Source organism: Rhodnius prolixus, unplaced genomic scaffold, assembly GCF_049639745.1.
Source record: "Rhodnius prolixus isolate KJV_2025 unplaced genomic scaffold, Rpr scaffold_19, whole genome shotgun sequence".
NCBI lineage: Eukaryota > Metazoa > Arthropoda > Insecta > Hemiptera > Reduviidae > Rhodnius > Rhodnius prolixus.
The window spans coordinates 3,146,168-3,173,460 of record NW_027411584.1 but is presented as its reverse complement, the minus strand read 5'-3'; the positions used below and the strand labels follow the sequence as shown (position 1 = coordinate 3,173,460).

At 32.1% G+C, this 27,293-nt stretch overlaps 2 protein-coding genes across 4 annotated transcripts in view; both read right to left on the bottom strand.

The window, feature by feature from the left end:
* Window positions 1–835: 835 nt before the first annotated feature.
* On the bottom strand, window positions 836–5,426 carry Pex19 (peroxisomal biogenesis factor 19). The gene is made up of 7 exons (XM_074116709.1): window positions 5,267–5,426; window positions 5,111–5,186; window positions 4,245–4,403; window positions 3,995–4,164; window positions 3,493–3,651; window positions 2,564–2,740; window positions 836–1,392 (listed from the first exon to the last, which is right to left on the bottom strand). The coding sequence occupies exons 2-7, from the start codon at window positions 5,175–5,177 to the stop codon at window positions 1,279–1,281; spliced, it is 846 nt and encodes a 281-aa protein (XP_073972810.1). The 5' UTR covers window positions 5,178–5,186; window positions 5,267–5,426; the 3' UTR covers window positions 836–1,278.
* Window positions 5,427–6,820: 1,394 nt separating this feature from the next.
* Window positions 6,821–27,293, bottom strand: part of LOC141448350 (uncharacterized) — an 85,885-nt gene continuing 65,412 nt past the window's right edge. For 2 of the 3 annotated variants that reach the window (XM_074116685.1, XM_074116686.1), the window contains exons 3-15: window positions 20,715–20,787; window positions 17,532–17,938; window positions 16,466–16,874; window positions 14,002–16,344; window positions 12,992–13,136; window positions 12,712–12,901; window positions 12,465–12,599; window positions 11,331–11,495; window positions 10,995–11,234; window positions 10,542–10,679; window positions 9,653–9,781; window positions 9,242–9,556; window positions 6,821–9,036 (exon numbers count right to left, since the gene is read on the bottom strand). In XM_074116685.1, coding sequence (XP_073972786.1) covers window positions 8,983–9,036; window positions 9,242–9,556; window positions 9,653–9,781; window positions 10,542–10,679; window positions 10,995–11,234; window positions 11,331–11,495; window positions 12,465–12,599; window positions 12,712–12,901; window positions 12,992–13,136; window positions 14,002–16,344; window positions 16,466–16,874; window positions 17,532–17,938; window positions 20,715–20,745 — 4,701 coding nt within the window. In that variant the 5' untranslated portion in view covers window positions 20,746–20,787 and the 3' untranslated portion in view covers window positions 6,821–8,982. Of the gene's footprint in view, window positions 9,037–9,241; window positions 9,557–9,652; window positions 9,782–10,541; window positions 10,680–10,994; window positions 11,235–11,330; window positions 11,496–12,464; window positions 12,600–12,711; window positions 12,902–12,991; window positions 13,137–14,001; window positions 16,345–16,465; window positions 16,875–17,531; window positions 17,939–18,059; window positions 18,251–20,714; window positions 20,788–27,293 lie in introns of those variants that run through there. The other variant, XM_074116687.1, reaches the window with a different exon arrangement.

The window sequence follows — 27,293 nt, the reverse complement described above, 5'->3', positions numbered from 1 at the left end:
GGTAAGTCAGTACAATATACAGAAATGGCATTCTAGAAAGAAGCCTAAGCCATCCTGATCTCCCAGAAATGTACCCTTCATCGAATTTTTCTAGAAAAATTAATTAAATAACAGTTATTAGTATGAGTTTGTATAGTATGAATAACCTAAATAGATTTCTTTGGGGCTATTATTTGTTATAAGTCATAAGTCACCTCTAATTTCAAGGGTACAAGAAGGATTCTGTTATCCATTGCATTGGAAACTGGTAAAACAATAACAGCGAAAACTGCGCAAGACTTTTGCACCAATGCATGGTGGAAAAATTTTTCATGAAAACTGAAAGGCAACATGAAATGGAAAATAAAAGTAGTTTTTTTTTAAGGGCAATGCATCTGACCTGACCACACGTAGCTCTGGCACCATGAAAACTGAAAGCTGTTAAATATTGACCGGATTGTTTGAATATTCGCCCCCAATCACCAGATTTTTTAACATCCTCTAACAAAATCTGTTAGAGTAGAAATCTGTTAACTATTTCAAAATCTGTAGGAATCTCGAGGTTGAAAAAAATGTTTCAGAGTCAAATAAAAGGGGATTGTAGCCTAGTTGGGTATCTGACATAACTTTCAAAATCGCAATTCAGGAATGATTGGAAAAACCATTGGAAGTGTATTGAATTAAAACGGGACCTCTAGGAAAATACATGCAATCAAACTAAAAAAGTAGAGTATCGCCACTCAAGGCAATTTTGCACCTTGCCCTCAAATTACAAGATAGTCGATGGTTTAACACCCAACTTCTCCTGTTTACTAAAATTAATTTATTGAATTGGATTTAAAATATAAAAGTGGAATTTTCTAATAAAGCGATTTATCAATTTTCTTTTTTTCTTTTTTTTTTTACAAGACAACCATTAAGAAATAATACTAGATATTATATAACAAATAAAACAAACATAATTAATCGATTAAGTTAAGGCAATAAATGCGTGAATATTGTTTCTAAGAGAGAAGGTTTCACAGCTTTATTTTCTCTATAAAAGTATATTTATTACTTGGCCATTTATCTTTGGTTTGCATTTTTTTTTTTTTTAACGGCAATTTTCTATCATAAAAGCAAAATACATGATGTATCTCTTTTATCCACGTAAAATAGAAATTTTATTAACATATCTCAGTCAAAACAAAAAAACCATCTACAAATAATAATACATTAAGTAAAACAAAATATATATTATTTATAAATATAATAAAAATTCTGATCTAACTTAGTTAGTTTGTTTTGTTTCCATGGTTATCACATTAGGGAGCACTGAGATTGGTCGAAACGTGGTAACTGATTGCTGTCGTCCAATACCAATGGAACTCCTTCGCCTATTAAATCTTTCGGAGGTTGCCCTAGTTTTTGCATCTACAAAATATAAAAAGAGAAATTAATCTGCCGTGAATAGAAAGAATAAGTAAAAGGGGAAAGTTTAGGTAAATGAATCTTTTTAACGATTCAACTGAGACACCTTGGATTATAGATTAATTGACGTCTCAAAGCACTTAGTCCAGCCGATAGAAGTCTTAACGTCCAGTTTGAGGAATCTCGCTCTTGCAAGAAGATATGAAGCGAAGCCTTTTCCTCTGTCAAGCAACACGTGAAATGTACAAACTTCAACCGGATATAGTCGATAATTAACAGGCTCATGTGCCTTTAAAGCAAGCAGTGTGCCCAGAATGAACTCCTTTTCTATCGTTGACCACTTGTATTATACTACCATGCCTAAAATATACCGCGAACTTGAAGACTGACTTTGTCACAGCCTAAGCAAGATGCAACAGATGGGTACTTAGCCTACGAGAGATTTATTGGAACTCGCTGATCTTATTTCTGATTTTTTGTCTCAAATTCTTAAGCAATCAATTAAACTGTACCCTCCTACAAAAATAAGTCTCCTATAAATTTTAACAACTTTCCTCTGAAACAACCTCTCAACAAAATCATGAAAAGAGCTAACAATACGACAAATTTTGATTTTTTGTTCACTCTTTTAAACGGCAAAAATCACTCATGGTTTAGAGAATCACGAGTGTATCACTTCTTTTAAAATAATAACAGAGTTATAATGCGCAGTTTATGAATACTTATTTCATTTAAAAGAATGGCTATTACCGAGGTATTTGTTGTCAAAGTAGCACCACTTTTAAAAGGTGATTTATTGCACGATAAATAGAAGAAAAACAATCCAATGAATGCAAAGAAGTCTTGTTTTGACGTAAAATTTCTTAAAATTCGTTCCTTTTTTTTTTTTTTTTTAAGAATCAAAGTTTGGCTAAGAGGTTTTCTTATTGAGGCAACGATTTTTTAAGAAAACACTATAAAAAGGTCCTTGTTGAAGTTTCACTTATAATTTTGACGAAGCTATTCCTAAAATTTGGCGTTTCTATTTTAATAAGGTTTTACTATAAGTTACACACTAAACTCCCACAACAATTTTATCTCTCGCAGATCTCGACAGAGCTTATTCAAGATTTAGCTACAAATAAGGGCTAAGATAGGACGTAATAAAGTATTACGTAATAAATGTTATAAGTACCTCTTCCATAAGTCCTAAAACTTTGGTAAATCTTTTACTCTTAACTTCTTCACTATCACCATCTTTTTCTTCCTCGAACTCTTTACAGACTTCTTCCATTAAATGTAATTGTTTTTTATAACTTTCATAATCCTTTTCTTCTAGATTATTCTTGTGCTCTTCTAACCACGTAGGATACTATGACAGAAAAAAAGGTTTACATATTATAAGTATCAACAAAATCCTTACCGGCTTTTGAAAACACTAAATTCTATTTAACTTGTAATACTTCTTTCGAGATGGGGAAATTAGCCAAGGAATATGAATTTTGCTTGTACAAATAGTATTAATAGGAGTTAACTAATACTTAAATAACATTCAAAATTTTAACACTTTGGAAGTTTTATTTTTTTCTAAAACGGAGCTAATCGTTTTTTTCTAAATTGATGTTTCAACGCTCTAATAATTACGACTTTTAACTATGAAGCTACTGACAAAAATTACGATTTGAAAGAAACTAGTCTATTCGACTAAGGGCACTTTTGGCAGAGGGGGTGATTAGAGTTAACTCTGATGATCCATATTAGAATGATGTACAAGGCTCGTATAGCCTTGACACCGACTAAATATTAATAAGTATTTAATATGCAAGCAAAATTTCCAATCCGGAGATAATTGAGTATCGAACAGATTTTCACTGAATATATTTGTTTAAAATGAAGAAGTCAACTAGATTCAGAACAAAATGCACCAAAATGGGAGTTTAAAAGAAACATTTAATGACATAATCTGTGGTACGGGGAAGTCAGGTGAATGTTTATATCAGATTTTTTTGGTACGGAAATGACAGAACGTGTTGACCGTGCTGTGAGACTGAGATACCCGCAGGGTTTTAACTTTTCTGAAGTGTCAAGCAAACCTCAAAAAAACTATTTCTATTCTAGTTTTACCTTTTCAGTAATTTCCTTGATTGGCCCATACAGCATATCTTTAGACAAGAAAGATTTCATCACTGACTGAATAATCGGCAGCATATCATTGGTCATATCTTGTCCACCTAATCCAAGTCCTTCCATCATTGCTGTTATATTATTAGTTCCTAAATCTGTCTGAAATAAATGAGATTCGTTAATAACTATTTTTCGAGGGCGTTTTAGATAAATTCGGGGCCGTTTCAAAATCACTATTGTTGGCAGGATACTATTGGCGTTGCAGATCTAACAGTTGTTTAAAGAAATGTAACTAATACCATTGCCAACCGTAAAAATAGTAATAGAAAATCATGTAATAGTTCCGGCCATATTTTTTTTGGATTTAGGGAGATCTCAATACAGATATTTCCGGTGATATTTCAGTACCGAACGTTTGACGATCGTAACAGTAAAAGAACCATTACTTCAAGAAAAATGTCCCACACTATCAATACAGTAACAAAAAAATATATATATTTACTTCCAAGTTGTCAGCATTTTCTGAAAGATTTTTCAAAGTCTGAGCAATTGTTTCAGAAAATTCAGGATTTTTGGCATGTTCGTTTAGAACTTTATTAGCTTCTTCCGCCATTTTTTGTATCTGAGCACTAAATTGTTCTGGAGCAAATGCAGCTCCGTCTTCCAATGTTTCTGTTTTAATTAATAAAAATTTCATATGTAAATCGACAAATTCAACAGTACTTGACATTAAATTCTTAAATAATAATAACCTTGTCCAAGCAATGCTTTCATGTTCTGTTCAAACTGTTTCTGAACTTCAACCAGAAATTCTCCTCCCCATTCATCGTCTTCTGCTAAAACCTCCGTTGTGGAGGCCGATGGTTCTTTAACAGCTTTAGGAGGTGGTTTGTCGAAGTCTTCAATTGCACCTAAAAAATAAATAAATAATGACATAAATATTATTATAATCATACAAGATTTTTCTCTTATTAAGGAAAGTTAAGGGCAAGTTTTTGGAGGGACTTACAGCCCCTTTCAATTATAAGTCATGTGGAAAGGAAGACTACACTTAAGCAAAAAGATTGACCTGAGTTCATTGCCCAAAGAATGTTCTTTTTTCATCGGCATTGTTGAGAAACAAATATTTCACTAATTAAATAAATTAAATATTATTTGATCATCTCATAATTTTCATTATTACTCGTATATTAGCTATGTTTATATGTATAGAATAATAATAAAAACAACAATTATGATGATCAACAGTTATGATGATATACTCGTAGCTCTACATTAAACTTCACAAACTTTTTTTTTATAATACTCTGAAGAAGGTAGTAAAAATTACCTTCAACGTTGGTATAAAGCAAAAAAGTTGTTCATATTTAAGACCGCACCTCGATATTCACCAAAAATCAAAAACAACAATAACAACAAATTGGCCCACAAGATCATTAGGGTTGGATACCCCTGATTTAGATATTACCATTAAAGGTTGAGTTTTAGACAAAAAACAGGATTTAGAAATCAATAAGAATATTAGAATTCCGATTCAACCTATATTCAACTTACCAACATCAAGAAGAATTTTATGAAAATAATTATTTCAAAATTATTACTCTAATAAGTTTCTTACTATCAAGAAGATCTTCTAATTCTTGATCACCCTCTACTCCTTTTTCTGCGGAATTGTTATCTGTCATACTTTGATCCTATGGGGAAAAATATTTTCAAGTTAATGAACCATATTTTTTAAAAGATTAAGCCTGCTATAGAAGTAAAGCACACTTACTTGATTTTTTGCTATTGCAGACCTAAACAATCATTTGAATAATTTGCAATCTGGGAGAAAACTGACTTAACACTTTTCCATAGTACCGTTTAAAAACCTAAGAAATTGTAACCTTCCTCTACCTTGTAGGTCATCTAGCCTGCGTAGGAATGCCTAATTCGACACTTCTATTTTCGACATATAAGCAACTAATTTAATTATTATCTAAATTTTAAATGCCTACACGTCTTTTAGTATTTAAATGCAGTAATATTTACTAAACTTGTGTTTTTTCACAACTCTTATATTGATGCATAATATCAAACTAATTCCAAGGTGTAAATTCTATCTTTGCTTGAATTTATTCCAGTTTACGCAAAAAAAAAAGAAAATGATAAAGTTTATTAAAATTATCAGTTGGTTCAGAGAAATTCGAATCTCACGTTTACAGCAAAGAGGCCCAGGACGTTTTTCAGTAAATTCTAAATCTTTAAAGAGATAAAAAGTAATTGGACACTTTGATTAAATCAATTTTCTTTTAACTTTTTGTTCAGACAAATAATACCCATTATGTATTTTGATTCAATAATCGCTGAAAGAACTATATATTGTTCTACTTCAGAAGAGAATATACTTGTGAAAGCACTTCCCTAGATTTATTAAACTGGCAGACTGGTGCTTTAGTATTTCTGTTAAAAGTAATCCTCTTTCACTTCTTTTGTAATTTATAGCGAATCGTTTAGGTTGAAATGACTTACTTTAATTATGCTGAAAGTCAATAACCTCTACTAGCAATTTTGTTCCACTTCTCTCTCTTGATTTCTTCCTCAACTACGATATAGCCAAATGTACAGTTCTTGAGCGTTCTTTCCTCAACACGATATTAACCTAATTCATTCGACAACTGATCTTCATTCCCTATGGCACTCCTCTTTCACACTAAGGACATTCTCCTAACAAGTTTGTATCAGCGGGGTTCATTTTCTTTTATCTTCTCTGTGGAGAGCTCTACGTATTCCCTTAGGTCTGGAAGCTCACACTAGGGTATCTCCGAACTTTAAAGATAAAAAAAAAAAAAAAGATCAAACTGGGCGATGCGAAGTTTCTTTGCAGATCAGTCCCTCAACTCAGTTACGATGCGTAGTGTGAGACGGAGTCATAGTAAAGGTAAAATTCTCTACACCAAACTCATTAATCAACCTCTTAATTAATCTTACAAGAAAATTAAAAAAATTTGTATTTGAAAAGGTCCTACAGTCACTTCTTATTTTTTTTACAAAAATATTTTCTATTTTTACTTTGTCTTATTACCTTTAGTTTTTTTTTTTTTCAAAGTCACTCTTTAAAGGTAGAAGTTAACACCCGAGAAAAATTTGAGGTTTTCCACCATCATTACTTTGGTTAACTGCAAGAAAATCAGTAAATAAAAGTACTAGTATTAAATGTCTTTTATTTATTTTAATCCTAAAATAACCCTTAATTTAAAAAAAAAAACAGAAAAACTGGACAAAATTTCAATTGCTTAAACCAAAGGAAGCTAAACAACAAAACATTGATATGTAAATTTCTTGGGCATATTCTTTTTTAAAAAAAAATAAAAATAAAAACAATAAATAATCATTACTTAATAATTTTACAACATTATTTCATTTTATTATTTAAATTTTTTCAGATACTTGAACGAAAAATAATCTAAAAAGGAAGCAAAAAAAAGAGGCACCTCAGCAATAGCCTAAAAAGCTATTAAAAGCAAAATTCTCTTTCAAAATAATTTTCGAAAGTAGTTTTCTTTAAATATTTAATACATATATATATATTTAAAAATTAAAAATAATTATTTAAAAAAATAATAATTTCTATTAGACAACAATAACAAATAATACAAATAGAATTGTAGAAAAAAAAATTGATGCAAAAAAAAGTAATACAAAATAAGAAATGCAATCAAAATTGAGGGCTAAAAAAACCACAGAGAGCTTCTTTTTTGTTCTTTTAAATTTCAGATCTTATTAATTTTTTAATAGTTTTTCTTATAATAGTTATATATTTTGTTTACACAAATTATTATTACATCACTAAGCAATTATTAGAATATTTAATACTTACGTCATTTACATAATATATATTTATAAATTTATTAACGCTCAATATTAGGATTTTCATCACAGATGATCTGCTTTGCAACACCCACTCCCAAAACAAATTTTTTTTTTGTTTCCAAAATTAATTGATTAATTATAAAATATTGGATGGTATGAAAATATAAATAAAAATAAGTATATCGATTTCGAGTATCTAAAATTAGTGAATGTTCGATTTTAATGACTGTAAATTAACAATATGGCTGGCTCGAAAAGTAGAAAGGTAGGTTATGTTTAATGTTTATTATTATAGTATGTAGGTTTTATTATTTTACAAACTAGTAACAGTAAAGAGAATTAGTCTATTAATGGGCTACAGCGGAATCCACAAAAGTACTATCTAAAGACCACTGTCATTGAGAGTATCGATACCCAAATAGGCCCCCGCGCACTGCCGGGAATCGCCCCTAGATTGTGAGCATTTAAAACACCTGTAATTCTAATTTCTGAAAAAAAAACCTCACCGCTTGGAATTTCAACAATGGGCGTAGCATTCTATTAGGCTACAAGTCTCAGGATCCTACCCAAAAGGAATAAACAATTTCCTGATATGTTGTGGGCAGGACTGTTCGAAGTGAATGCTTGGCGCCACAAGAAAGTTGCTATTATTTTTGAATGGAAAAAACCTCACCAAGTTCTTTTTACTTTTTCCAGATGGAAAATTCATTTCTTTCAATTCCTAATTTGCGTATTGTTGCTTTCTTATTCATTAGTGACTAATCTAGCTAGAATAGTGGTTCAAGTGTAAAAAGTTTATCAAGTATGAAATGATAATTTAATAGATATTTTAATGGAATGTCCATTTTTCTTCCATTCCGTAAGTTGTGAGGATATTTACACATTTCCTACAAGATTTCAACTGCTATTCAGAAATATTCTTTAGAAGCAATTGAATTACTTAGTTGTGAATGCCATTTTATTTTTTGCTAACCACTCACTTAATTGCTTAAATATCACATAAGTTTAACATACTTCATTTTTTCGTTCATATCACCCAATATTTTAAGCCAATAACCTGGAAGATTACAAATATTACATAATTTACAAAACTTTTTATAAATTTTAATTAAAAAAAAATAACAATTTAATTTACCAATTTAAAAAACAAATATATCGCATACAATATTTACATTATTAAATCTGTATTCAAGTTCTTTGGTCCCACACATACAAAAATTAACGTAAAAAAAGGTAATTAACACTGAATTTTGCATTATATTCAAATAAATCTTATTTCTATGTCTCTTTATTCCTTTTTCTTTTTTACTTTTAAACTATTGAAGATTACTTTAATCTTCTTATAAAATTATATTAATTTAAAAAAATTCAATTCGACCAAGGCACCTATTGGTTTGCTCATATAAACTTGCTTAACCCAAATTCGAAAAAAGACCTCCTTTTTATATATATATATATATATAGTTTAAAGGAATTAAATAAACAAAAATATAAAATAAATAGTACACAATAGTTTACATCACATAAAAACATGTGAAAAGAGAAATAATAACAATAATAGTAATATGTGATGCTATTTTAGGAGATTCAATTTGTTCGTTCCCTGCATATAAGCTAATAAATCATTATTATTTAAATTTAAATAGAATCTAAACCACCTCCAGTCAATTTTGTAGCGTATAGATGTAGCACCTGTAGACAAAATTGAAAATAATTAGTATGATTGTAATAATAAGTAAATAAAACATTATTTAGGTTGACACAGTTTATTTTTACATATGTACGTGAAATAACTAACCTAAACGACTTGGTAATCGCTCAGAAAGTAAATGGGTTTGTGTTTTTTATATAAATTTTACAAAGCGTTTCTCGCTTTGAGCCATACAAATAAACCTACCTGATAGATAAATGCATACTGTTGGCTAGTTTGAACTGCACCAGCTCTGTCTCGTCTAATATTGTATACAGTTCGTGGTATATCTACAGCTCGATCAGTTTCAAAATCTCTGATAGCAATGTCTATGGCTATGATGGTACCAGTACGTCCAGTACCGGGTGAACAATGTACAACTATTGGCGGACCATTTTTCGCATACGATCTAGCTTCTATTAAAAAGGCAATGATTGACGAGAGATCATCTGGAACACCTCTACCTGGCCAACCAACATACCACATATGGGTCACTTCTCGCCACAAGTTGGAGTCAAGATTCTGGAAAAATATATATGTAACATATATAACAAAGAAAAATATCATAATTTATGGATATAATTAGGAAATTCTGTTTAAAAAATGAGGATGATGTACCTTCAGTTGTAACGAAGAGATAATGTATTTCTCTCGCGCTTCTCGCTTCTTCAACGTCACCTGTAGGTCTCCAAACACACGATGACAATCTAACACTTCAGACGGTGGCAGATAATCTGCACACTTGTCCTTAAACAAAAATAAATAAATTAATAAATCTGGATCTGAAAAACTCAAGACGACTGACTCCCTCTAACTCTATTTTTTCCTCAAAATTAGATTTTAAATAGTCAGTATAGATTCAGTATAATAAAATGACTTTTGACGGAATCATTCATCCCATTACAACTCTTTAAAATCAATTTTATTAAAAAGAATTTGAAGCAAAAGCCATGATTTAATTTGTGTACCGCTATACGAAAGCTAAATAAATAAACAAAATTATACCAAAAAGATTTTAGGTCGCAATTCTCTTCTTAATGTAGAATTCTAACAACTTAATGCTCAATAACAATCTAAATGGAAATACCTTAAATTCAGTCAATTAACCACTTTACCCTCATCCGGCACCCATAACTGACCTTTAAAAAAAATGAATTTCTCCGGAAAATGGTTCCAAAATAAAATCAGCTAAAATGGATGCACAGGAATTCGCACTTAAACTCAGAATTTTCCGGTACTAATTCAATCTTAAATAATATTTTAAAATGGCCAATCATTATTCTTATACGGGACTTTAAAAGTAAGCCCAACTTCCCCTTTCTCCAGTTTTCGAAAAAAATAAAAATAAATACAAGTTTTAACCAACGTTTATAACCTACCTTTTGAACATCTACAACTTATTTTTAAAAATTTCGTAAAATCGTACAACCCGCACAAACTGTATACCTAAACATATATAAATTTATGAATAGATATTACCTTAATTAGTTACAAAAATTTTACTTACAACTCCATTTTCATGAAGATCCGTAAGCATGATGACAATTCTGGACTGCTGTTCCCAAATCATTTGCCAGAAATCTTTTATCGTCTCCTTCAAAGGAGCTTGACAAGCTATATAAAACTTTTCAGCACCTTTAGCGCCCTAACATAAAGAAAAGATAAGAATCACAAATTCTAAGGAGAAAATAAAAATATTATTAAGTGTTTAAAAGGAAACTATTTACAACTAAATTTTATGGATTACAGATAAGCCTTGGAATGTTATTTTAATTGATAAACTTTACTGTTTGTTATGAATGGAATAATAGCTCTCATAATGTTTAAAACCAAACCTTACACTTTGTAATTTTCACAAACAGTTTTTTAGCAAATAGAATGATTTTTTTTCCTATTAAAATGAATTTTACTTAGTCTTAATAAAAATTCTAGAGTTCTTTCAAGTAATTAAAAAAGTTACCTTTACAAAATTAGCGTTAATAAATTGCTCTAAATCATTATTATTCGGCGTGTTCAGTGTAACTCTGGTTTCAGGAAGTGGTATAACATTAGCATATCTATTTCTGACCTCCGCTCCTGGCGGTAATTCATCTGGTTTCACAGTAACCACTGGTATCTTAGTATATTCATCTTCAAGTTTTGCAATATCGCTAACAGCGTTCGCAAGTCCAGCAAAATTTAAGCTATTCGTTATGGCCGTCTAAAAATTATAAAAAAAAATACAAGAAATTAGTATTATTATTATTTTAAGATGAAATAAAAGCTCTTAAGGCAAGAACTAAAATATATTCTTTACTGGATCATCAAATGCAGGGTTTCCATAGGAACGTTTTGATGCTCTCATTGCTTTTCTGCGAACACTGTTACAGACGGATATATTGTCCAAACTGTAACCATCTAAAGATACTGGAGTACATCTTTGGCCGTAGTTGAAGCCTCGTTGTCGTTTTCTCATGATTACCTGGAAAAAAAATTAACGTTTACATAAATATAATGGTAGGGATATTGCACTTGTGCAGTGTTAGGACTTAAATTCACTCTGAAGCTAACTACTACGCCCAGTTACCACTACTTCACAATTTCCAAGGTGTAGTAAGGTAGTGCAGAACTGTTGTAAACCCACTCCTTAAGGAACAAGATCCTATCTGCTCTAAGCATAGTGAATTATAACAAACAGTTTGTAAGGCAGAATCGGTTTTGGTCAACATCCTCCACAAAAATACCTCCAATAATGAATCGCCAAGCCTTGCAAAGACCATATCCCATACAGAGAAGCTTTGAAGATTGAACACGATAGTTAAGCAACTCAGTTTAAGAGGCAGTGAGGTAGAATGCTAATCCACTAAGGTTTGACATTTCGGTAGGTAACGCTAGATAGACTTTTAGGGTATATTACGCAATATTTCTTTGAACAAATCATTTCATAAAAGGAAAATTATAATTGCCAGTCCCATTTTCTAGAGCAGTAAGGCAGCCTAATAAACGCTGATAATCCTAGCAGGATTCAAGATTCTGACATGATTCTGATAATTGGTCGCCAAAATAAGATAATTTTCGTCTGGGATCCCAGGGAAATGAGGCAGCCAGATAGCTTGGCTGGGAGTGCTGTGGTTTTATTATGAACCCTTCTAAGGCATTGCAAAATAAGTCACAGGATTAGTGAGAAAAATTCCCAGCAAGAAGTATTAATTGTTAGGCTAAATTTTACTACAATTATTCAGATAATCGTAGGGCCCCTGACGTTCCGCTGTAGACTAAGCGAATACATGCATCAATTGAGCCTGACATAAACGCAAGGCGTGTGCCTGAAGACATAACGAGGTTTTGTGAGCAAGATAAGCAAAGATTAACCGCTTTCCTCAGAGATAGCAAAAGCGTGTCAAATAAGTAACAACCTCGATTGATACAATAATTACAATAAATAGCTTACCAGAAGAATAGTCAGTATCAGCAGACATAGTCCAGCAATGGATGAGATCACTATTGCAGCAATAAGCGTACCGCTTCCTTGGGGCGCCGCGTCCATATTCATTTCATGAGCAATAGATTTATCTACTTTAGTTATCTACAAATTAATTAAACTATTTATTTTTCAACAAACGTTTCCTTGTTTCATAAAATTACTTTTATAATAATTAACAAAATAAAATAAAGGAAGTTGTTAAAAAATTACGAACCGGATACTTGAAAGGAAATGAAGCTTCTTGTCTGATATGTCTGACGAAATCATCAGTCAGTCTTTTATCATACTGTCCTTGCAGGTCTGTAATCAGTATATGCACAGGCACGACTCCTTTGTCTGCGGGATAAGGTGAAACGCATTCTCTAACTAAATTGAGAATTCTTATCTGTTTACGATCAACCGATCTGCAAATTGAATTATCAATGTGATGTCAATTTCATTAAAAAAGCCTTTATTTTCTAAATTAGAATTCAGTTTTAAACTTCCAAAATTACCTATCTGCTACAGTTTTGAAGAATCGGACAATTGCTTCTATAAGTACATCCTTAGACGAACACATATCTTTATAGGTTGCATGTACAAACAGGAGCACATTCATCGGTACTATTACTCCAGTATCGTAGTCTTCAATTTCCATACCTGCAAAACATGTAAATAGTTTATTACTAAGACCAATCAACAAAAAAGATTATCACAATCAGATGGTTGAGTACTTAATTTAAGTCTGGATGTTTAAAAAAAGGTAGAATGTACCGCCAAGATTTAATTAAAATTAAGTTCTTCACTTAACAACTTTTTCGGAACGGCGGGCAGTAGTGACTAATTTATCTAGAAGGAAGGTAAGTTATTGCCAATATAAGTTACTTATTATCTCGCCTGACGGTCTTATGACCATGGGTTTGTTACGGTGTATTGGAATGGATTATGTATTCTATTTACATTGAATAAATAAACGTAAGAAAAAAGTTACTTATTAAGTTAGTTATTTTACTTATTTTTGTTCCTCTTCCGACCTAAGGATTAGATAATCTTTAGAGCGAATTACAATTTGGTTTTGGATGTCACACCAATAGCGACACGAAATAATAAAAATAAAGCCAAAAGATAAACTTTCGAGTTTCGTAAATAGTTTTATACTAGTTTCTATGTAAAAAAATGTTAAGGTACAGTTTAATTTGCGTAATCAAATCATTAATTTATAAGATAAATAATTTTTATTCATGCTGTTAATTGTGGAAAAAGTAGATCAGCTTTTGTACTTGTTAAATTCTAGAATTGATTAAATAACGCTTTTGAGGTGTTTAAGTGAATTTTCTTTTGAACAATTTGTTTTCATTTAGTTGCATAAAAACATGTTATTTCTGCACAAGTTTAATAATGTTCAACTTATTACATTAATAAAGTAAGGATAAACGAATGTGTCATTTAAAATTTAAAGTAAGATAAAGGTGTACCGTCGAAATGTACACTTTTTTTTGTGGTAAACAGGTTCTTTGTTACCTACCTGTATTATCCTCTTCAATAGGAGTCACGTTGTCTTCTTCCATGATGGGTGTTGTGGCCAACGTTGTAGTTCTCGGCGTGGTACTGGACAAGACTGTCTCGGTAGTCATTGGTAACTCAGTGTTCACCACTTTCTTCAATAACTGATCTGGTACTGTTGTCTCTTCTGGTAACACTGTGGAATTACTCATGCCAGCTATTAGTTCCGGCACATCTTTTTCCCCACTAACCGCATCCTCGACATTCTCATCTATTTCATGGTCAGTGATATTGACAACCGGACTGTCAATACCGAATTTTTTATCAATACCTGTGGCATTGTACATCAAACTATCGTCTTCATTGAAATCATCAGTTTCTCTAAATATTGCTGGAAAAACTGTAGTAGTTTCTGAGTTATCTTTAACAGGATAATCAGTTTGAGTTTTCATCGTAAGAGTTGTGGGTTTTTCTTTGATAAAATTTGTGTCAGTGATTGTTGCAGATGAATTGGTGAATATGAAGTCTGGAAGTTCGGTTTTTTCAGCCAATTTCATGGTTGTGGTGATTGCTTTTTCTGTTGTGGTGATTGCTTTTTCAGTTGTGGTGATTGTTTTTTCAGTTGTGGTGATTGCTTTTTCAGTTGTGGTTGTTTTTATGAAGTTTGTCCGAGTAGATAGTTGAGGTGAAATGTTGTTAATAATTGTGGGCACAGGCAAATCTATGTCTCCGCCTAGTTTAATATCATTACTTGTTTGATTCAGTTCGTAATGTTTTCTTATAGAATTTACGGAATTGTTCCATTTAGGATTCACCTTGAGAGTACTTAATATGGGAGTTAAAGTAGTTGGGGTTGTTGATAAAGGAATTGATGTTGATTTTGTGAAATTCTTGGGTGATTCCAAAGCAGTGATTGATTTAATATCGTTCTCTTTTGCTGTATTGTTAAAATGTATTATCTTATCCAATGAGTTCACTAAATTCACTTCGGTTATGTTTCCTGCTGAATCAACAACACTTTCTTTCACAACTCCGTACGGACCATCTGTTGTAGCGTTAAATTCTTGTCGTGGGGTGGTTACAAAAGTTTGAACACTGTAAGGACTTAAAGTGACGGTTGTAAAACCAGTACTGTTTTGAATCAAAGCTGATGAAGTTAATTCTTTAAAGTCGTTTCTAATTGTCGGACTAGTATTGTCAATAACTGTCGTAAGTATTGTAGTTTCTTCTTCTTGAACTGTAACAGTCGGAATTGACGTTGTTGTTACCGTAGAAGGTACTGTTTCGGTTACAGCAGGTTCAACACTAACTTTTACAGTAGTTGTGATTCTTATCAGATTTGATTCTGTAGTAGTATTGATTGGAGGCTGAGTAGCATTTGTAGCTCTGGTCATTGAGGTGGTCGACTGATCACTTTCATTAACTAGACTTCTATGATTGACTAATAACTCAGGTGGAGATTTTGAATATACAGTATTGTGTTCAGTTTCGGAAAGATTCACACCCGAAATTATGTCTTTGAGTAAAGATTTGCCATCTCCAAGTAGTTTATGAGTGAATTTTGTTTCATTAATTATATTACCAAATGGATATACAGCCGTATTATAATTATTTTCCTGTTCTATATCACGTACATTTTCCGGTACTAATTTAGTCAATTCAGTCACTGCCGAAGCTTTTCTGGGTTTTTCACTGACCATTTCTGCTTCATCAATTCTATCATTAATACTTCCTACATCTCTGTATGGTTTTTCCGTCAATGAATTACCATAACTTTCCGTAGTATGATTGCTTCCGACCAGAAATTTTTCAACTTTATTATCTTGACCGTTTTTATGCTTTAAATTGTTGATTTTATCGTTGAATTTTATATCAGTCGGTTTTTTTATTATAATAAATTTTCCCTCATTTTCATCATGATCGAGATTATCCTCATGGATTTTGGTCAGCTGATGTTTTTCATCAGTCTTGATTGTTTCATTTATATCTACACTTTGTTCTAGTTTCATTGTGTCATTTTGTGGTGTAATTTTGGACGTTTCTAGCTCATCATCTATATTATTGGTATGGTTCAACTGTTTTGGTGTCAAAACCACTGGTTCTTCTTCCATTTCTCTTTCTTGTGTTTTGTTTGCTTCAACTGTTTGTGATTCTGCCTCATCGATTTTAACTCCCGCCGTAAGACTGGTCGTCGTGTTTTCTGGTGGTGTTAATTCGGGAGTTATTTCTAGTTTTTCTCCTTCATTGATTTTGTCTAATTGATTCTCTTTAACTGTAGGAACTTTTTCTGTAGTTGTGCTTATGGTGGTGCTGTTTTTCAGAGTTTCTTGTGAATTCTCTTCACTTTCTATTGGTTCTGTTGTTTCTGAAATAACAAGAAAATAGGTTATTTGATTGGTTCCAAACGTCGCCATTTTAGCTGGAAGGATTGGAGCGGAAGATGCAAACATATTTTTGTGTGTAGCAAAAAAAAAAAAAAATAATACCTTGATAAGGAAATGCAGTCACAGTGGACAGATGCTTATACAATCTGCTCGACCAAAAAGAATTGATCGGTTTCACCGAGGAAAGTGTGGTTCTAGGCCGTAACGCTTTTTGCGGATCTGATGCTGCAGCTGGAATGGTGTTGCGGACTGGTTCAACAGCAGCACCAGCAGCAACTGCAGGTGCAGAACCTTTCAGCGTTGTAAGCGCCCAAGCGGTTGGTGGAAGTGGAGAGTCCGCTGTACTGGTCAAATAGCTCAGTGGAGGCGGGCGACTTTTTGTGGTGAACGGTTTGCGAACATGACGTTCGGTAGTTGGCTCGACCAGTTGTGGTGTGAAGGCGTTGTAGGCTAACATGGAAGCATCTGGCCCTGGTGGTCCACCATTGCTCTTCGTACGATCTCCTCGTAACTGCAATAACAATATTACATAAGTATAAGTTTTGAACTCTAGTTTGTAAGGGAGAGTAAGGTCTTAAAAAATAATATTTATTGAATTAGCCCCTACGTTAAGAGGTTATATTTTGTTGTGATCAGAATCAGATTACAGCAAAATGGTGACAGTTGTGTTTTTTTAACTGCTTGATCGAGTTTGTTTGTGTGGTATAATAGACTTCACGGAAGATAAGCCACTGTGTTGAGCGTTTGGGCTTAGTTTCGATTTCTTTCATTTGCTTATCCGTACATCGATTTATCCTTCTCATATTCACTGAATGAAACAATATAAAGAAACATTGTACCACAACAACTCGAACACCAACACCCCTAGAATATTGGTTAAGGAACACACTAGAGAAAACTACTAGTATCAAATATTTTATCTCAATCAATTAAAGAACTGACATAAACAGTTTAAGCCGCCGATAAATAACTACAAACTGAAACTCCATCAAGATGACCTCTGTGGTCACATGATTGTAACCACATAAATTTTACATACACATCTCAAATCAGATAGTCTGAAGAAGGTACGTACATTCGTGCAGAAAGGTTGATAACTGAATGTTTTTAAAAATCAAGATATACACGCAACAAAAAAAAAAAAAAAATTAAATTTCGGCAACACTACCTTATTCTTAATAAAATCATGATTAGGTTTTCTAAGATTCTTCCAAGGTGGATCAGTTTTCTTAACCGTAGGATCTGTAGCCGTCTGATCCTTCACAGGTACAGTATTTCTAGCGAAATCCGTTGTATCAGAAGTTCGGTTTGGTTTGCTCAAGGTGACCATAATTCTGGCTTCTCTATCATTCGGTCCACCGGTGACATCTGCATTAATCGGCCTGATCACGGTGCTAGCTAAGACATCAGCTGGTTGTGCAGATGTAGCTTTCCGCTGCGGACTCTCATGATAAGAAAATTGTCTTCTAATTGCGACAGGAACATTGCTATTTGCGTTATTATCACTATCGTTACTAGTATTATTATTTACATTCTCTTCTTCGGCGTACACCAGCGCCGATATAAACAGCACCCCTGGAACAAAAATGAAAATTTTAAAAGAAAATGTGAAAATTATTAGCAATATAATTAAAATCTAGACAGCCCTAACATCCATTCGCAGTAGCGGGAAAACAACAGGAAAAAGAAAACTTACAGCCAATAAAATAACAGAATTAGAGAAAGATAGTGCAGTAGGCATTTTTTCTTGTTTACTTCAAATCGGTTGCGGATTTACATCCATCCTCCTTCGCATAAAGGTTTCATTAGGTTCAGTTTCAGAGAAATATAACTTCCAATTATAAATCTTTTCTATCACCACATTACTAAACTAATATCAGCCTAAGTCTTTCTATTTGTGATCTTTTAAACGAAACTCCAAAACCAAAACTTACGTAAAATAAATAACCTGCACTCAAAAGAAAGATTACTCAAAAAATAACCTCCAAGTTTTTACGTCATGCCGTTCTATATTTTGCTGTTGAAGTACTTTTTTTTTCATATAAAAGAAAAAATGTGGCAACAGTGTGTGAAATCAGTGTTGTAACATGTTTGTTTATTTCAGAGGACATGTTTGGTGCATTGTTCTGCACAACAAACAGTAAATAACCTGTCGTCAAATTATTTGAGTTAATTTTAATTTGACTTTTTCTTATCATAATTTTACGGATATAATTGAATTTTGTTGTAACTTAGAATTGCTTAATGAAAAGAAAAAAGAGATCAATTTAATAATATTGTTGACAGGATGCGACCTCTGAACCAAACTATTAATTGAGAAAAAGTTATAAGCCAAATTGACATTTAAGCTTTAAGTACGCCATTAGATCAGCTTCAAAATGAATCCGTTTGGCAAATTCATAGTAAATTTCAGAAAAAGTATTTCTTTAATATTGCATTTCTGGTGTATTGATTTTCTTTCTTCTTGGAAGTTTGGTTAGAAATTTAATAATCTAATACTTAGAGGTAGTAAAACCTTAAAATATCTAAATGGAAGTTTAGAAAACCATATTTAACCTCTCATAAAATGAGAGTATGAGATGGTCCTATGTAGGTCGTGAGTCACCAACCCGGTTAAATGTGAGTGAGTGTAACTGGACGTACATATGTATGTTGGTTTAGTGAGTCGTACAATAGTGAAGTCCAAGTTCTGAAAGAATTTAATCGATAAGTTTTTGTTGGAGATACTCCAGAAAGGTGGCCTCGCCAAAACGTGGTCCGAACCATTAGGTGAAAAGACATAGTGAATGATTAAATTTCAAATTTAGTACATTAATTAATTGTCATATGATTAAAAGTGGGATTAATTTCGCCATTAAATTCTGATTAAAATAAATTAAAAAAATTGATAAATTAAATTTATAATCAAATTGTATTTTGAATGAGGGCCCATCTCTGCACTAACACCAATTGTAGAAGTAATAAAAATGAAAAGTTCTTTCCCATTGCTAACAACATAACTACCACAACAGCTGTAGTTTTATGTTTTTTTTCTTTTCTCGAATTCACATTACAGATGGAGGAATTTCATACGGAAAGTGAAAATTGTGTAAATACAATGTAATTTCGTTTTTATTTTTATAACAAAAGAAAAAGATAGAAATAAGAATTTCAATCCCACAGTGTTGCCAAACAATGTGCCAGATCAGTATGGGAATTTCTTCGGGATTTTTATGTAAATTCTTTACATATTACACAAAACTGTGTGTACGTATAGTTTGCTGTATATAGACGTGTATGCAATCCCAGATGTATTGCGTATTTTATTTTAATATACATGCATTTCTCTTTGTAAATAATAGAATAGGCAGGAGGGTTAGTATACAAAGTGACCTCCATTAGAACTTATAATGCACAATTTTACACTAAGTATGAATATAAAAAAGTCGCCATACCAATTCACTAACTTAATGCAATTTCTCAAGGTTATCATTGATATATTTTCTCCAAATTCTGTATCACAGAAATGATTTAGTTCTTACTAATATTAGAGAGGTTTTTGAAACCGTATTGCTCTGATATGACAACTTACGAGCTTAGCTTATGCTTTTTTCACAATGGTCCAAAACTGCCCTAAAATAAGTTTTTCACGTAAATTGATCCAAATAAATGTTATAGATCTAGGTGTACGTAATGTATACACGTAGTTTAGGTGAAATCGTAAGGGGCTATTTCAAAGACGGTGCTTTGTGGTAGCGGGATTTCCTGCAAATTTGGAATTTTAGCAATTTAATTCTCCTTAATATTATATAAGAACAATCTACTAGATTAGTACTGTAGACTTTAGAAGGACGTCCTCACAACCACTTCTTTCGCAAATTTTACAAATAAAACAAGACACAAAAGGAAGTGTGTAAGGAAGATGCTTGGGATATTTTTTAATAAAAAAAAAAAAAAAAAAATTGATGCAGTCAGTTGGGACTTCCGGATAATCTGTTTTTATTTTTTGTTTTTCCATTTTCGACAAAATCCGTTTTTCAATTATGCTGACTAAATTACATACACACTAACGCTGAAGAAAAAACTGCACGATAACAAAACCCCCCTCTTTGAGAGTTAAGAGGAAGTAAAAGTTAGGATTATTGAAATCAACATTTCCGCACAGGAAATCCAATCACAGAAAAAGCTACGCCATATCCGCTTAACGCTAAGAGAAAGTAAATATCAGGTAATGGGAAACCAGCCTGTGTTAACGGGCCGGCCATTCACAACTGATTAAAAGCTATTAGAGATTTGATTGTTTTTAATAGAGAGCCAGATCAATTAAGGACAAAGGTATTGTTTTGCCTAAATGTAAACCTGAATAACTTACAATATGGGTGCTGCAGTGACAGTAACTTCATCTAGAAGGATGTCTACCTTGGCTGTCCATCATCCTGAACTATCTGCAACAAAACAATATCGATTTTATAAGTCTAAAAAACATCGATTCAAAAGTCAATTTTTTTCCTGAAGCAATTTACTAGAGCAGCGTTTACCAACCTTTTTTTGGCTTACCGTACCACTTGCTAGTACATCATGCTAAATTGTACCACTTCGTAAAAATGATTGTATTTCGGGAAATTTGTCATTCCGAGTGTGTTATTTTATTATTATCATCTTTATTTGTATAGAGATTGGTATAGATCGGTTACAAAGGAGTTCAAGTTCATGTTGACATTATAAACTTTGTAAAGTGTCTCAGTTTTAAAACTTTTTTTAAATAATTAAAAATTGCGTACATATTTTTCTCTTCAAAATTATTAACTAATTTACCAAGTTCTTCTTTAGGATTATTATATTTGTTTATATGGAGTAGGATTCTAAAACATTCATAGACTGGACCAGCTGACAAAAACAATTAATGTTTCCTTAAACAATGATCTTTGGGTTTGATTGTCTAAATTACATTATTGATTTTTAAATTTAATACCATAAGGGGGCCACCCAATCTTATTTAGAGAAAGAATTCTTATAACTTGAAAAGAAATGAATTTGTTGACCAACATTTTGTAATAAAAGAGAATTCCAAAACATATTAAACATAAAGTTACTTTACTTTAATTAAATCATTTAAGTGCAAATGTTCCCTGTTTTATTATAGAAATATTAGGTTTGTGATACAGTAAGCATTCTAATGAGCAATTCTGATTCTAGAAAGGGAGTTTGAAATACAATTATCATTATTTGTGTTTTCGGGTTTTGGGAAAATACTCCATGAAAGACAATTTTAATCCTGTTAAATGTGTTATTATATTTTCTCGTATATGTACATACTATATTGAGACAGACTAACCTTATTACTGTGTACATATTAACTTTACTGTATATAATATTATTAATTAAAATATTTTTTTGCGAACTATAGGGAAAAACGTTTCTATAATATTTTTATGATTTAATTTTTTGTTTTATCTCTTATGTCCGCCATTATTGATTATTTTTCGTGCACTACTAACTAGCAACTCGCAACTACCACAAGTTGGGAAACGCTGATTTAGCTAAAAGTAATCGATCTAACTGTTTGCGATGATGCTGTATCTCTTTAAATCCTCACGCGTTTATAGAATTTCCTTTTATTTCCATGTACAACAAGTGGAAAACCACTCATGCGCAGGTGGCTAGGTTAACCAGTAGCGTTTTAGTGTAGTTACGGGGAGGGGGAAACAAAAAATGAAGTTTGCTAATTCTAAAAATATTTTACGAAGATTCAGCCTAGACTTTAACAGGAAACTACGGCCTCTGTTAATACTGTTCGGCGAAGATTCAGCCTAGACTTTAACAGGAAGCTATGGGCTCTGTTAATACTGTTCGGTGAAGATTCAGCCTAGACTTTAACAGGAAGCTACGGCCTCTGTTAATACTGTTCGGTGAAGATTCAGCCTAGACTTTAACAGGAAGCTATGGGCTCTGTTAATACTGTTCGGTGAAGATTCAGCCTAGACTTTAACAGGAAGCTATGGGCTCTGTTAATACTGTTCGGTGAAGATTCAGCCTAGACTTTAACAGGAAGCTATGGGCTCTGTTAATACTGTTCGGTGAAGATTCAGCCTAGACTTTAACAGGAAGCTATGGGCTCTGTTAATACTGTTCGGTGAAGATTCAGCCTAGACTTTAACAGGAAGCTACGGCCTCTGTTAATACTGTTCGGTGAAGATTCAGCCTAGACTTTAACAGGAAGCTACGGCCTCTGTTAATACTGTTCGGTGAAGATTCAATAGAAGTGCCTAGAATAATAACAAACATATATTTATAATAATAGGTTTTCACAGACCGTATATAATCTGCGATCCGTGACTTTTAATTTACAGTTTTAATATTGCAAAACACGTCGATTAAAAGAATATAATATATATTTATCTCACTGCAGGCATGCGTACATGTAAATATTTTTACGGCCAAGAAAGCGAAAGATGAAGAACAGCAGTAACTGAGAGATCTAGGAGAGATAAGGTGTAATTATTTAGCTTTAGAGTTTTTGCTTTGCCCTCCTTAGACTGCTGATTAAACTGGAGATGAAGTAATGACGTGGTATTCTGGACACGCAACTTTTACACACACACACACACGCACTTCTTACTTAACCACTCTAATCCTGGGAACATGGCCATTCTCCGCATGCGGCCGTCCTTAGCGGAGTAGTCCGGTAGTTCCAGCTAAAATAACAATGATCTGATTCCTTCATTTTGGTCTTCTTTCTGCAGGATGGACATCAGGCCGTCTTTCCACATTATTACCCCAAAATTTGGTGGCAATAATTAAAGCCTGACCTCGCTCAGTGGAGAAGGGGGTGGGTGGCTTAAAGGACAAAAAAAGAATCGCCAAGAGAAAGCAGAAATACGGGAAGAGCTTAATTCAAAAAACCGACAATGCTGAGCGCCACGCTGTTAATAAAGTGGTAACAGCGAACCTCAAAAAATAAAAAAAAATAAAACTATTGTTATTACAAACAGGAACAAAAGAACAGAACAAGCAAAAGAGCAATAAAAGTTAATATCAAACACAAAACGCAAAATGTATTTAAAATAAAGTGACAAAAATACAAATACAGTTTAAACTAAATTAGTAATTAACTATTGGCCAATATTACAAATTTGTCTCACAGTTTTGTTTTCGCAGTTTTCCGAAGTAGCCTCGCTTCCGGTCGTCCACGTAGGTGGTAGGCATTTCCCTAAATCCCTCAGAGAGGTGGTCTGCCTGAGAAAACTCTTCCAGGCAGGTGCGCTGGCAGGGTACTTCTGTTTTAGCCTATTTTCCACAAGAAAAAGTTCTTTTTAAACAAATCCGGTTTTGACCGTATAATGGACCGTCTCACTCGAAATCTTCCAATACTCTGTCTGCCGTCTCTCCCCTCTCTCGGTCGCCGCGTCCACCAGTTTCCTGTGGTACAATTTTTCCCCACCAAACTAAGGGGTTTCCGGCCTATTCTTTAAACGAGTATTAATCAAATAAACTATACAAAATAAACGAGTACAAAATAAACTATACATATTTCCCGAATATATTCAGGTAATAAAATAAGCATATTTTAACCTGTCGAAATAAGTAAATGCTTTCTTGCTAACTTTGGTCACGGTGGTACATTCAGTAAATCTGACGAGTTATACTTTTTCTTAGCTTGGAAGAAATGCAAACTAACAGTCTTACAGGTTAGGAATTGCAATTCTTTAACATACTTCCGGCGCGACAATTTAAAATTAAATCAACAAAAATAATTTTTTCATTTATCTATTTAATTCAAATCATCTTATTTATTTCTACCGGAATACAAAAAAAAATATCTAGAAACTTCAAATTGGTCGAAAATACTAACTAAAAAACAGAATTGCTAAGCAGACTGGCACTTCCGTTAAACCTCTTTCCTTCAAATTAATCGAATAGCTACGATAATTATTATTACCGGCAAACACAAGGCCATTCAAAACACCTTAATGACACATTAATAAAGCAAATTGAAAACCACTAAATTTTAACAACAATTGAATACCACTAAATTTTAACCATCTATATCTCACTACCTTTTAATAGGAAAACATTGCCATTTATACCAGTTATAGAGATATCTATTCTCTACAATTGGGTAATGAAATCATTGAATTCTGATCAATAGAAAGAGAGATATAGAGGTTGAAAATTTGAAGCAAATTGAAAACCACTAAAATTTAACCATCTGTATCTCTTTACCTTTTAACAGGAAAACATTGCCATTTATACCAGTTATAGAGATATCTATTCTCTACAATTGGGTAAAAACATCATTGAATTCTGATAAATAGAAAGAGAGATATAAAGGTTTGAAATTTGAAGCAAATTGAAAACCACTAAATTTTAACCATCTGTATCTCTTTACCTTTTAACAGGAAAACGGTGTGATTTATACCAGTTATAGAGATATCTATTCTCCACAATTGGGTAATGACATCATTGAATTCTGATCAATAGAAAGAGAGATATAAAGGTTTGAAATTTGAAGCAAATTAAAAACCACTAAATTTTAACCATCTGTATCTCTTTACCTTTTAACAGGAAAACATTGCCATTTATACCAGTTATAGAGATATCTATTCTCTACAATTGGGTAATGAAATCATTGAATTCTGATCAATAGAAAGAGAGATATAAAGGTTTGAAATTTGAAGCAAATTGAAAACCACTAAATTTTAACCATCTGTATCTCTTTACCTTTTAACAGGAAAACATTGCCATTTATACCAGTTATAGAGATATCTATTCTCTACAATTGGGTAATGAAATCATTGAATTCTGATCAATAGAAAGAGAGATACAAAGGTTTGAAATTTGAAGCAAATTGAAAACCACTAAATTTTAACCATCTGTATCTCTTTACCTTTTAACAGGAAAACGGTGTGATTTATACCAGTTATAGAGATATCTATTCTCTACAATTAAATAATGAAATCAGTGAATTCTGATCAATAGAAAGAGAGATATAAAGGTTTGAAATTTGAAGCAAATTGAAAACCACTAAATTTTAACCATCTGTATCTTTACCTTTTAACAGGAAAACATTGCCATTTATACCAGTTATAAAATATCTATTCTCTACAATTGGGTAATGAAATCATTGAATTCTGATCAATAGAAAGAGAGATATAAAGGTTTGAAATTTGAAGCAAATTGAAAACCACTAAAATTTAACCATCTGTATCTCTTTACCTTTTAACAGGAAAACATTGCCATTTATACCAGATATAGAGATATCTATTCTCTACAATTGGGTAAAGAAATCATTGAATTCTGATCAATAGAAAGAGAGATATAAAGGTTTGAAATTTGAAGCAAATTGAAAACCACTAAATTTTAACCATCTCTATCTCTTTACCTTTTAACAGGAAAACGGTGTGATTTATACCAGTTATAGTGATATCTATTCTCTACAATTGGGTGATGAAATCATTGAATTGTGATCAATAGAAAGAGAGATATAAAGGTTTACAATTTGAAGCAAATTGAAAACCACTAAATTTTAACCATCTGTATCTCTTTACCTTTTAACAGGAAAACGGTGTGATTTATACCAGTTATAGAGATATCTATTCTCCACAATTGGGTAATGACATCATTGAATTCTGATCAATAGAAAGAGAGATATAAAGGTTTGAAATTTGAAGCAAATTGAAAACCACTAAATTTGAACCTTCTGTATCACATTAACTATTATGACTAACACAATGCCATTTATACCAGTTATAGAGATATCTATTCTCTTCAATTGGGTAAAGAAATCATTGAATTCTGATCAATAGAAAGAGAGATATAAAGGTTTGAAATTTGAAGCAAATTGAAAACCACTAAATTTTAACCCTCTGTATCTCTTTACCTTTTAACAGGAAAACGGTGTGATTTATACCAGTTATAGAGATATCTATTCTCTACAATTAGGTAATGAAAACATTGAATTCTGATCAATAGAAAGAGAGATATAAAGGTTTGAAATTTGAAGCAAATTGAAAACCACTAAATCTTAACTATCTGTATCTCTTTACCATTTAACAGGAAAACATTGCCATTTATACTATAGAGATATCTATTCTCTACAATTGGGTAATGAAATCATTGAATTCTGATCAATAGAAAGAGAGATATAATGGTTTGAAATTTGAAGCAAATTGAAAACCACTAAATTTTAACCATTTGTATCTCTTTACCTTTTAACAGGAAAACATTGCCATTTATACCAGTTATAGAGATATCTATTCTCTTCAATTGGGTAATGAAATCATTGAATTCTGATCAATAGAAAGAGAGATATAAAGGTTTGAAATTTGAAGCAAATTGAATACCACTAAATTTTAACCATCTATATCTCACTACCTTTTAATAGGAAAACATTGCCATTTATACCAGTTATAGAGATATCTATTCTCTACAATTGGGTAATGAAATCATTGAATTCTGATCAATAGAAAGAGAGATATAGAGGTTGAAAATTTGAAGCAAATTGAAAACCACTAAAATTTAACCATCTCTATCTCTTTACCTTTTAACAGGAAAACATTGCCATTTATACCAGTTATAGAGATATCTATTCTCTACAATTGGGTAAAAACATCATTGAATTCTGATAAATAGAAAGAGAGATATAAAGGTTTGAAATTTGAAGCAAATTGAAAACCACTAAATTTTAACCATCTGTATCTCTTTACCTTTTAACAGGAAAACGGTGTGATTTATACCAGTTATAGAGATATCTATTCTCCACAATTGGGTAATGACATCATTGAATTCTGATCAATAGAAAGAGAGATATAAAGGTTTGAAATTTGAAGCAAATTGAAAACCACTAAATCTTAACTATCTGTATCTCTTTACCTTTTAACAGGAAAACATTGCCATTTATACCAGTTATAAAGATATCTATTCTCTACAATTGGGTAATGAAATCATTGAA

Bases quoted from the DNA above. Each gene is read 5' to 3' on its own strand.
- Pex19 (XM_074116709.1), bottom strand. From the start codon at position 5,177: ATGACAGATAACAATTCCGCAGAAAAAGGAGTAGAGGGTGATCAAGAA. The intron at 3,652-3,994 runs GTAAATATATAT...CATTTATTTCAG, and splicing joins AAAATGCTGACAACTTGGAA to ACAGATTTAGGAACTAATAA. The intron at 1,393-2,563 runs GTACTTATAACA...TATATTTTGTAG, and splicing joins TTTTAGGACTTATGGAAGAG to ATGCAAAAACTAGGGCAACC.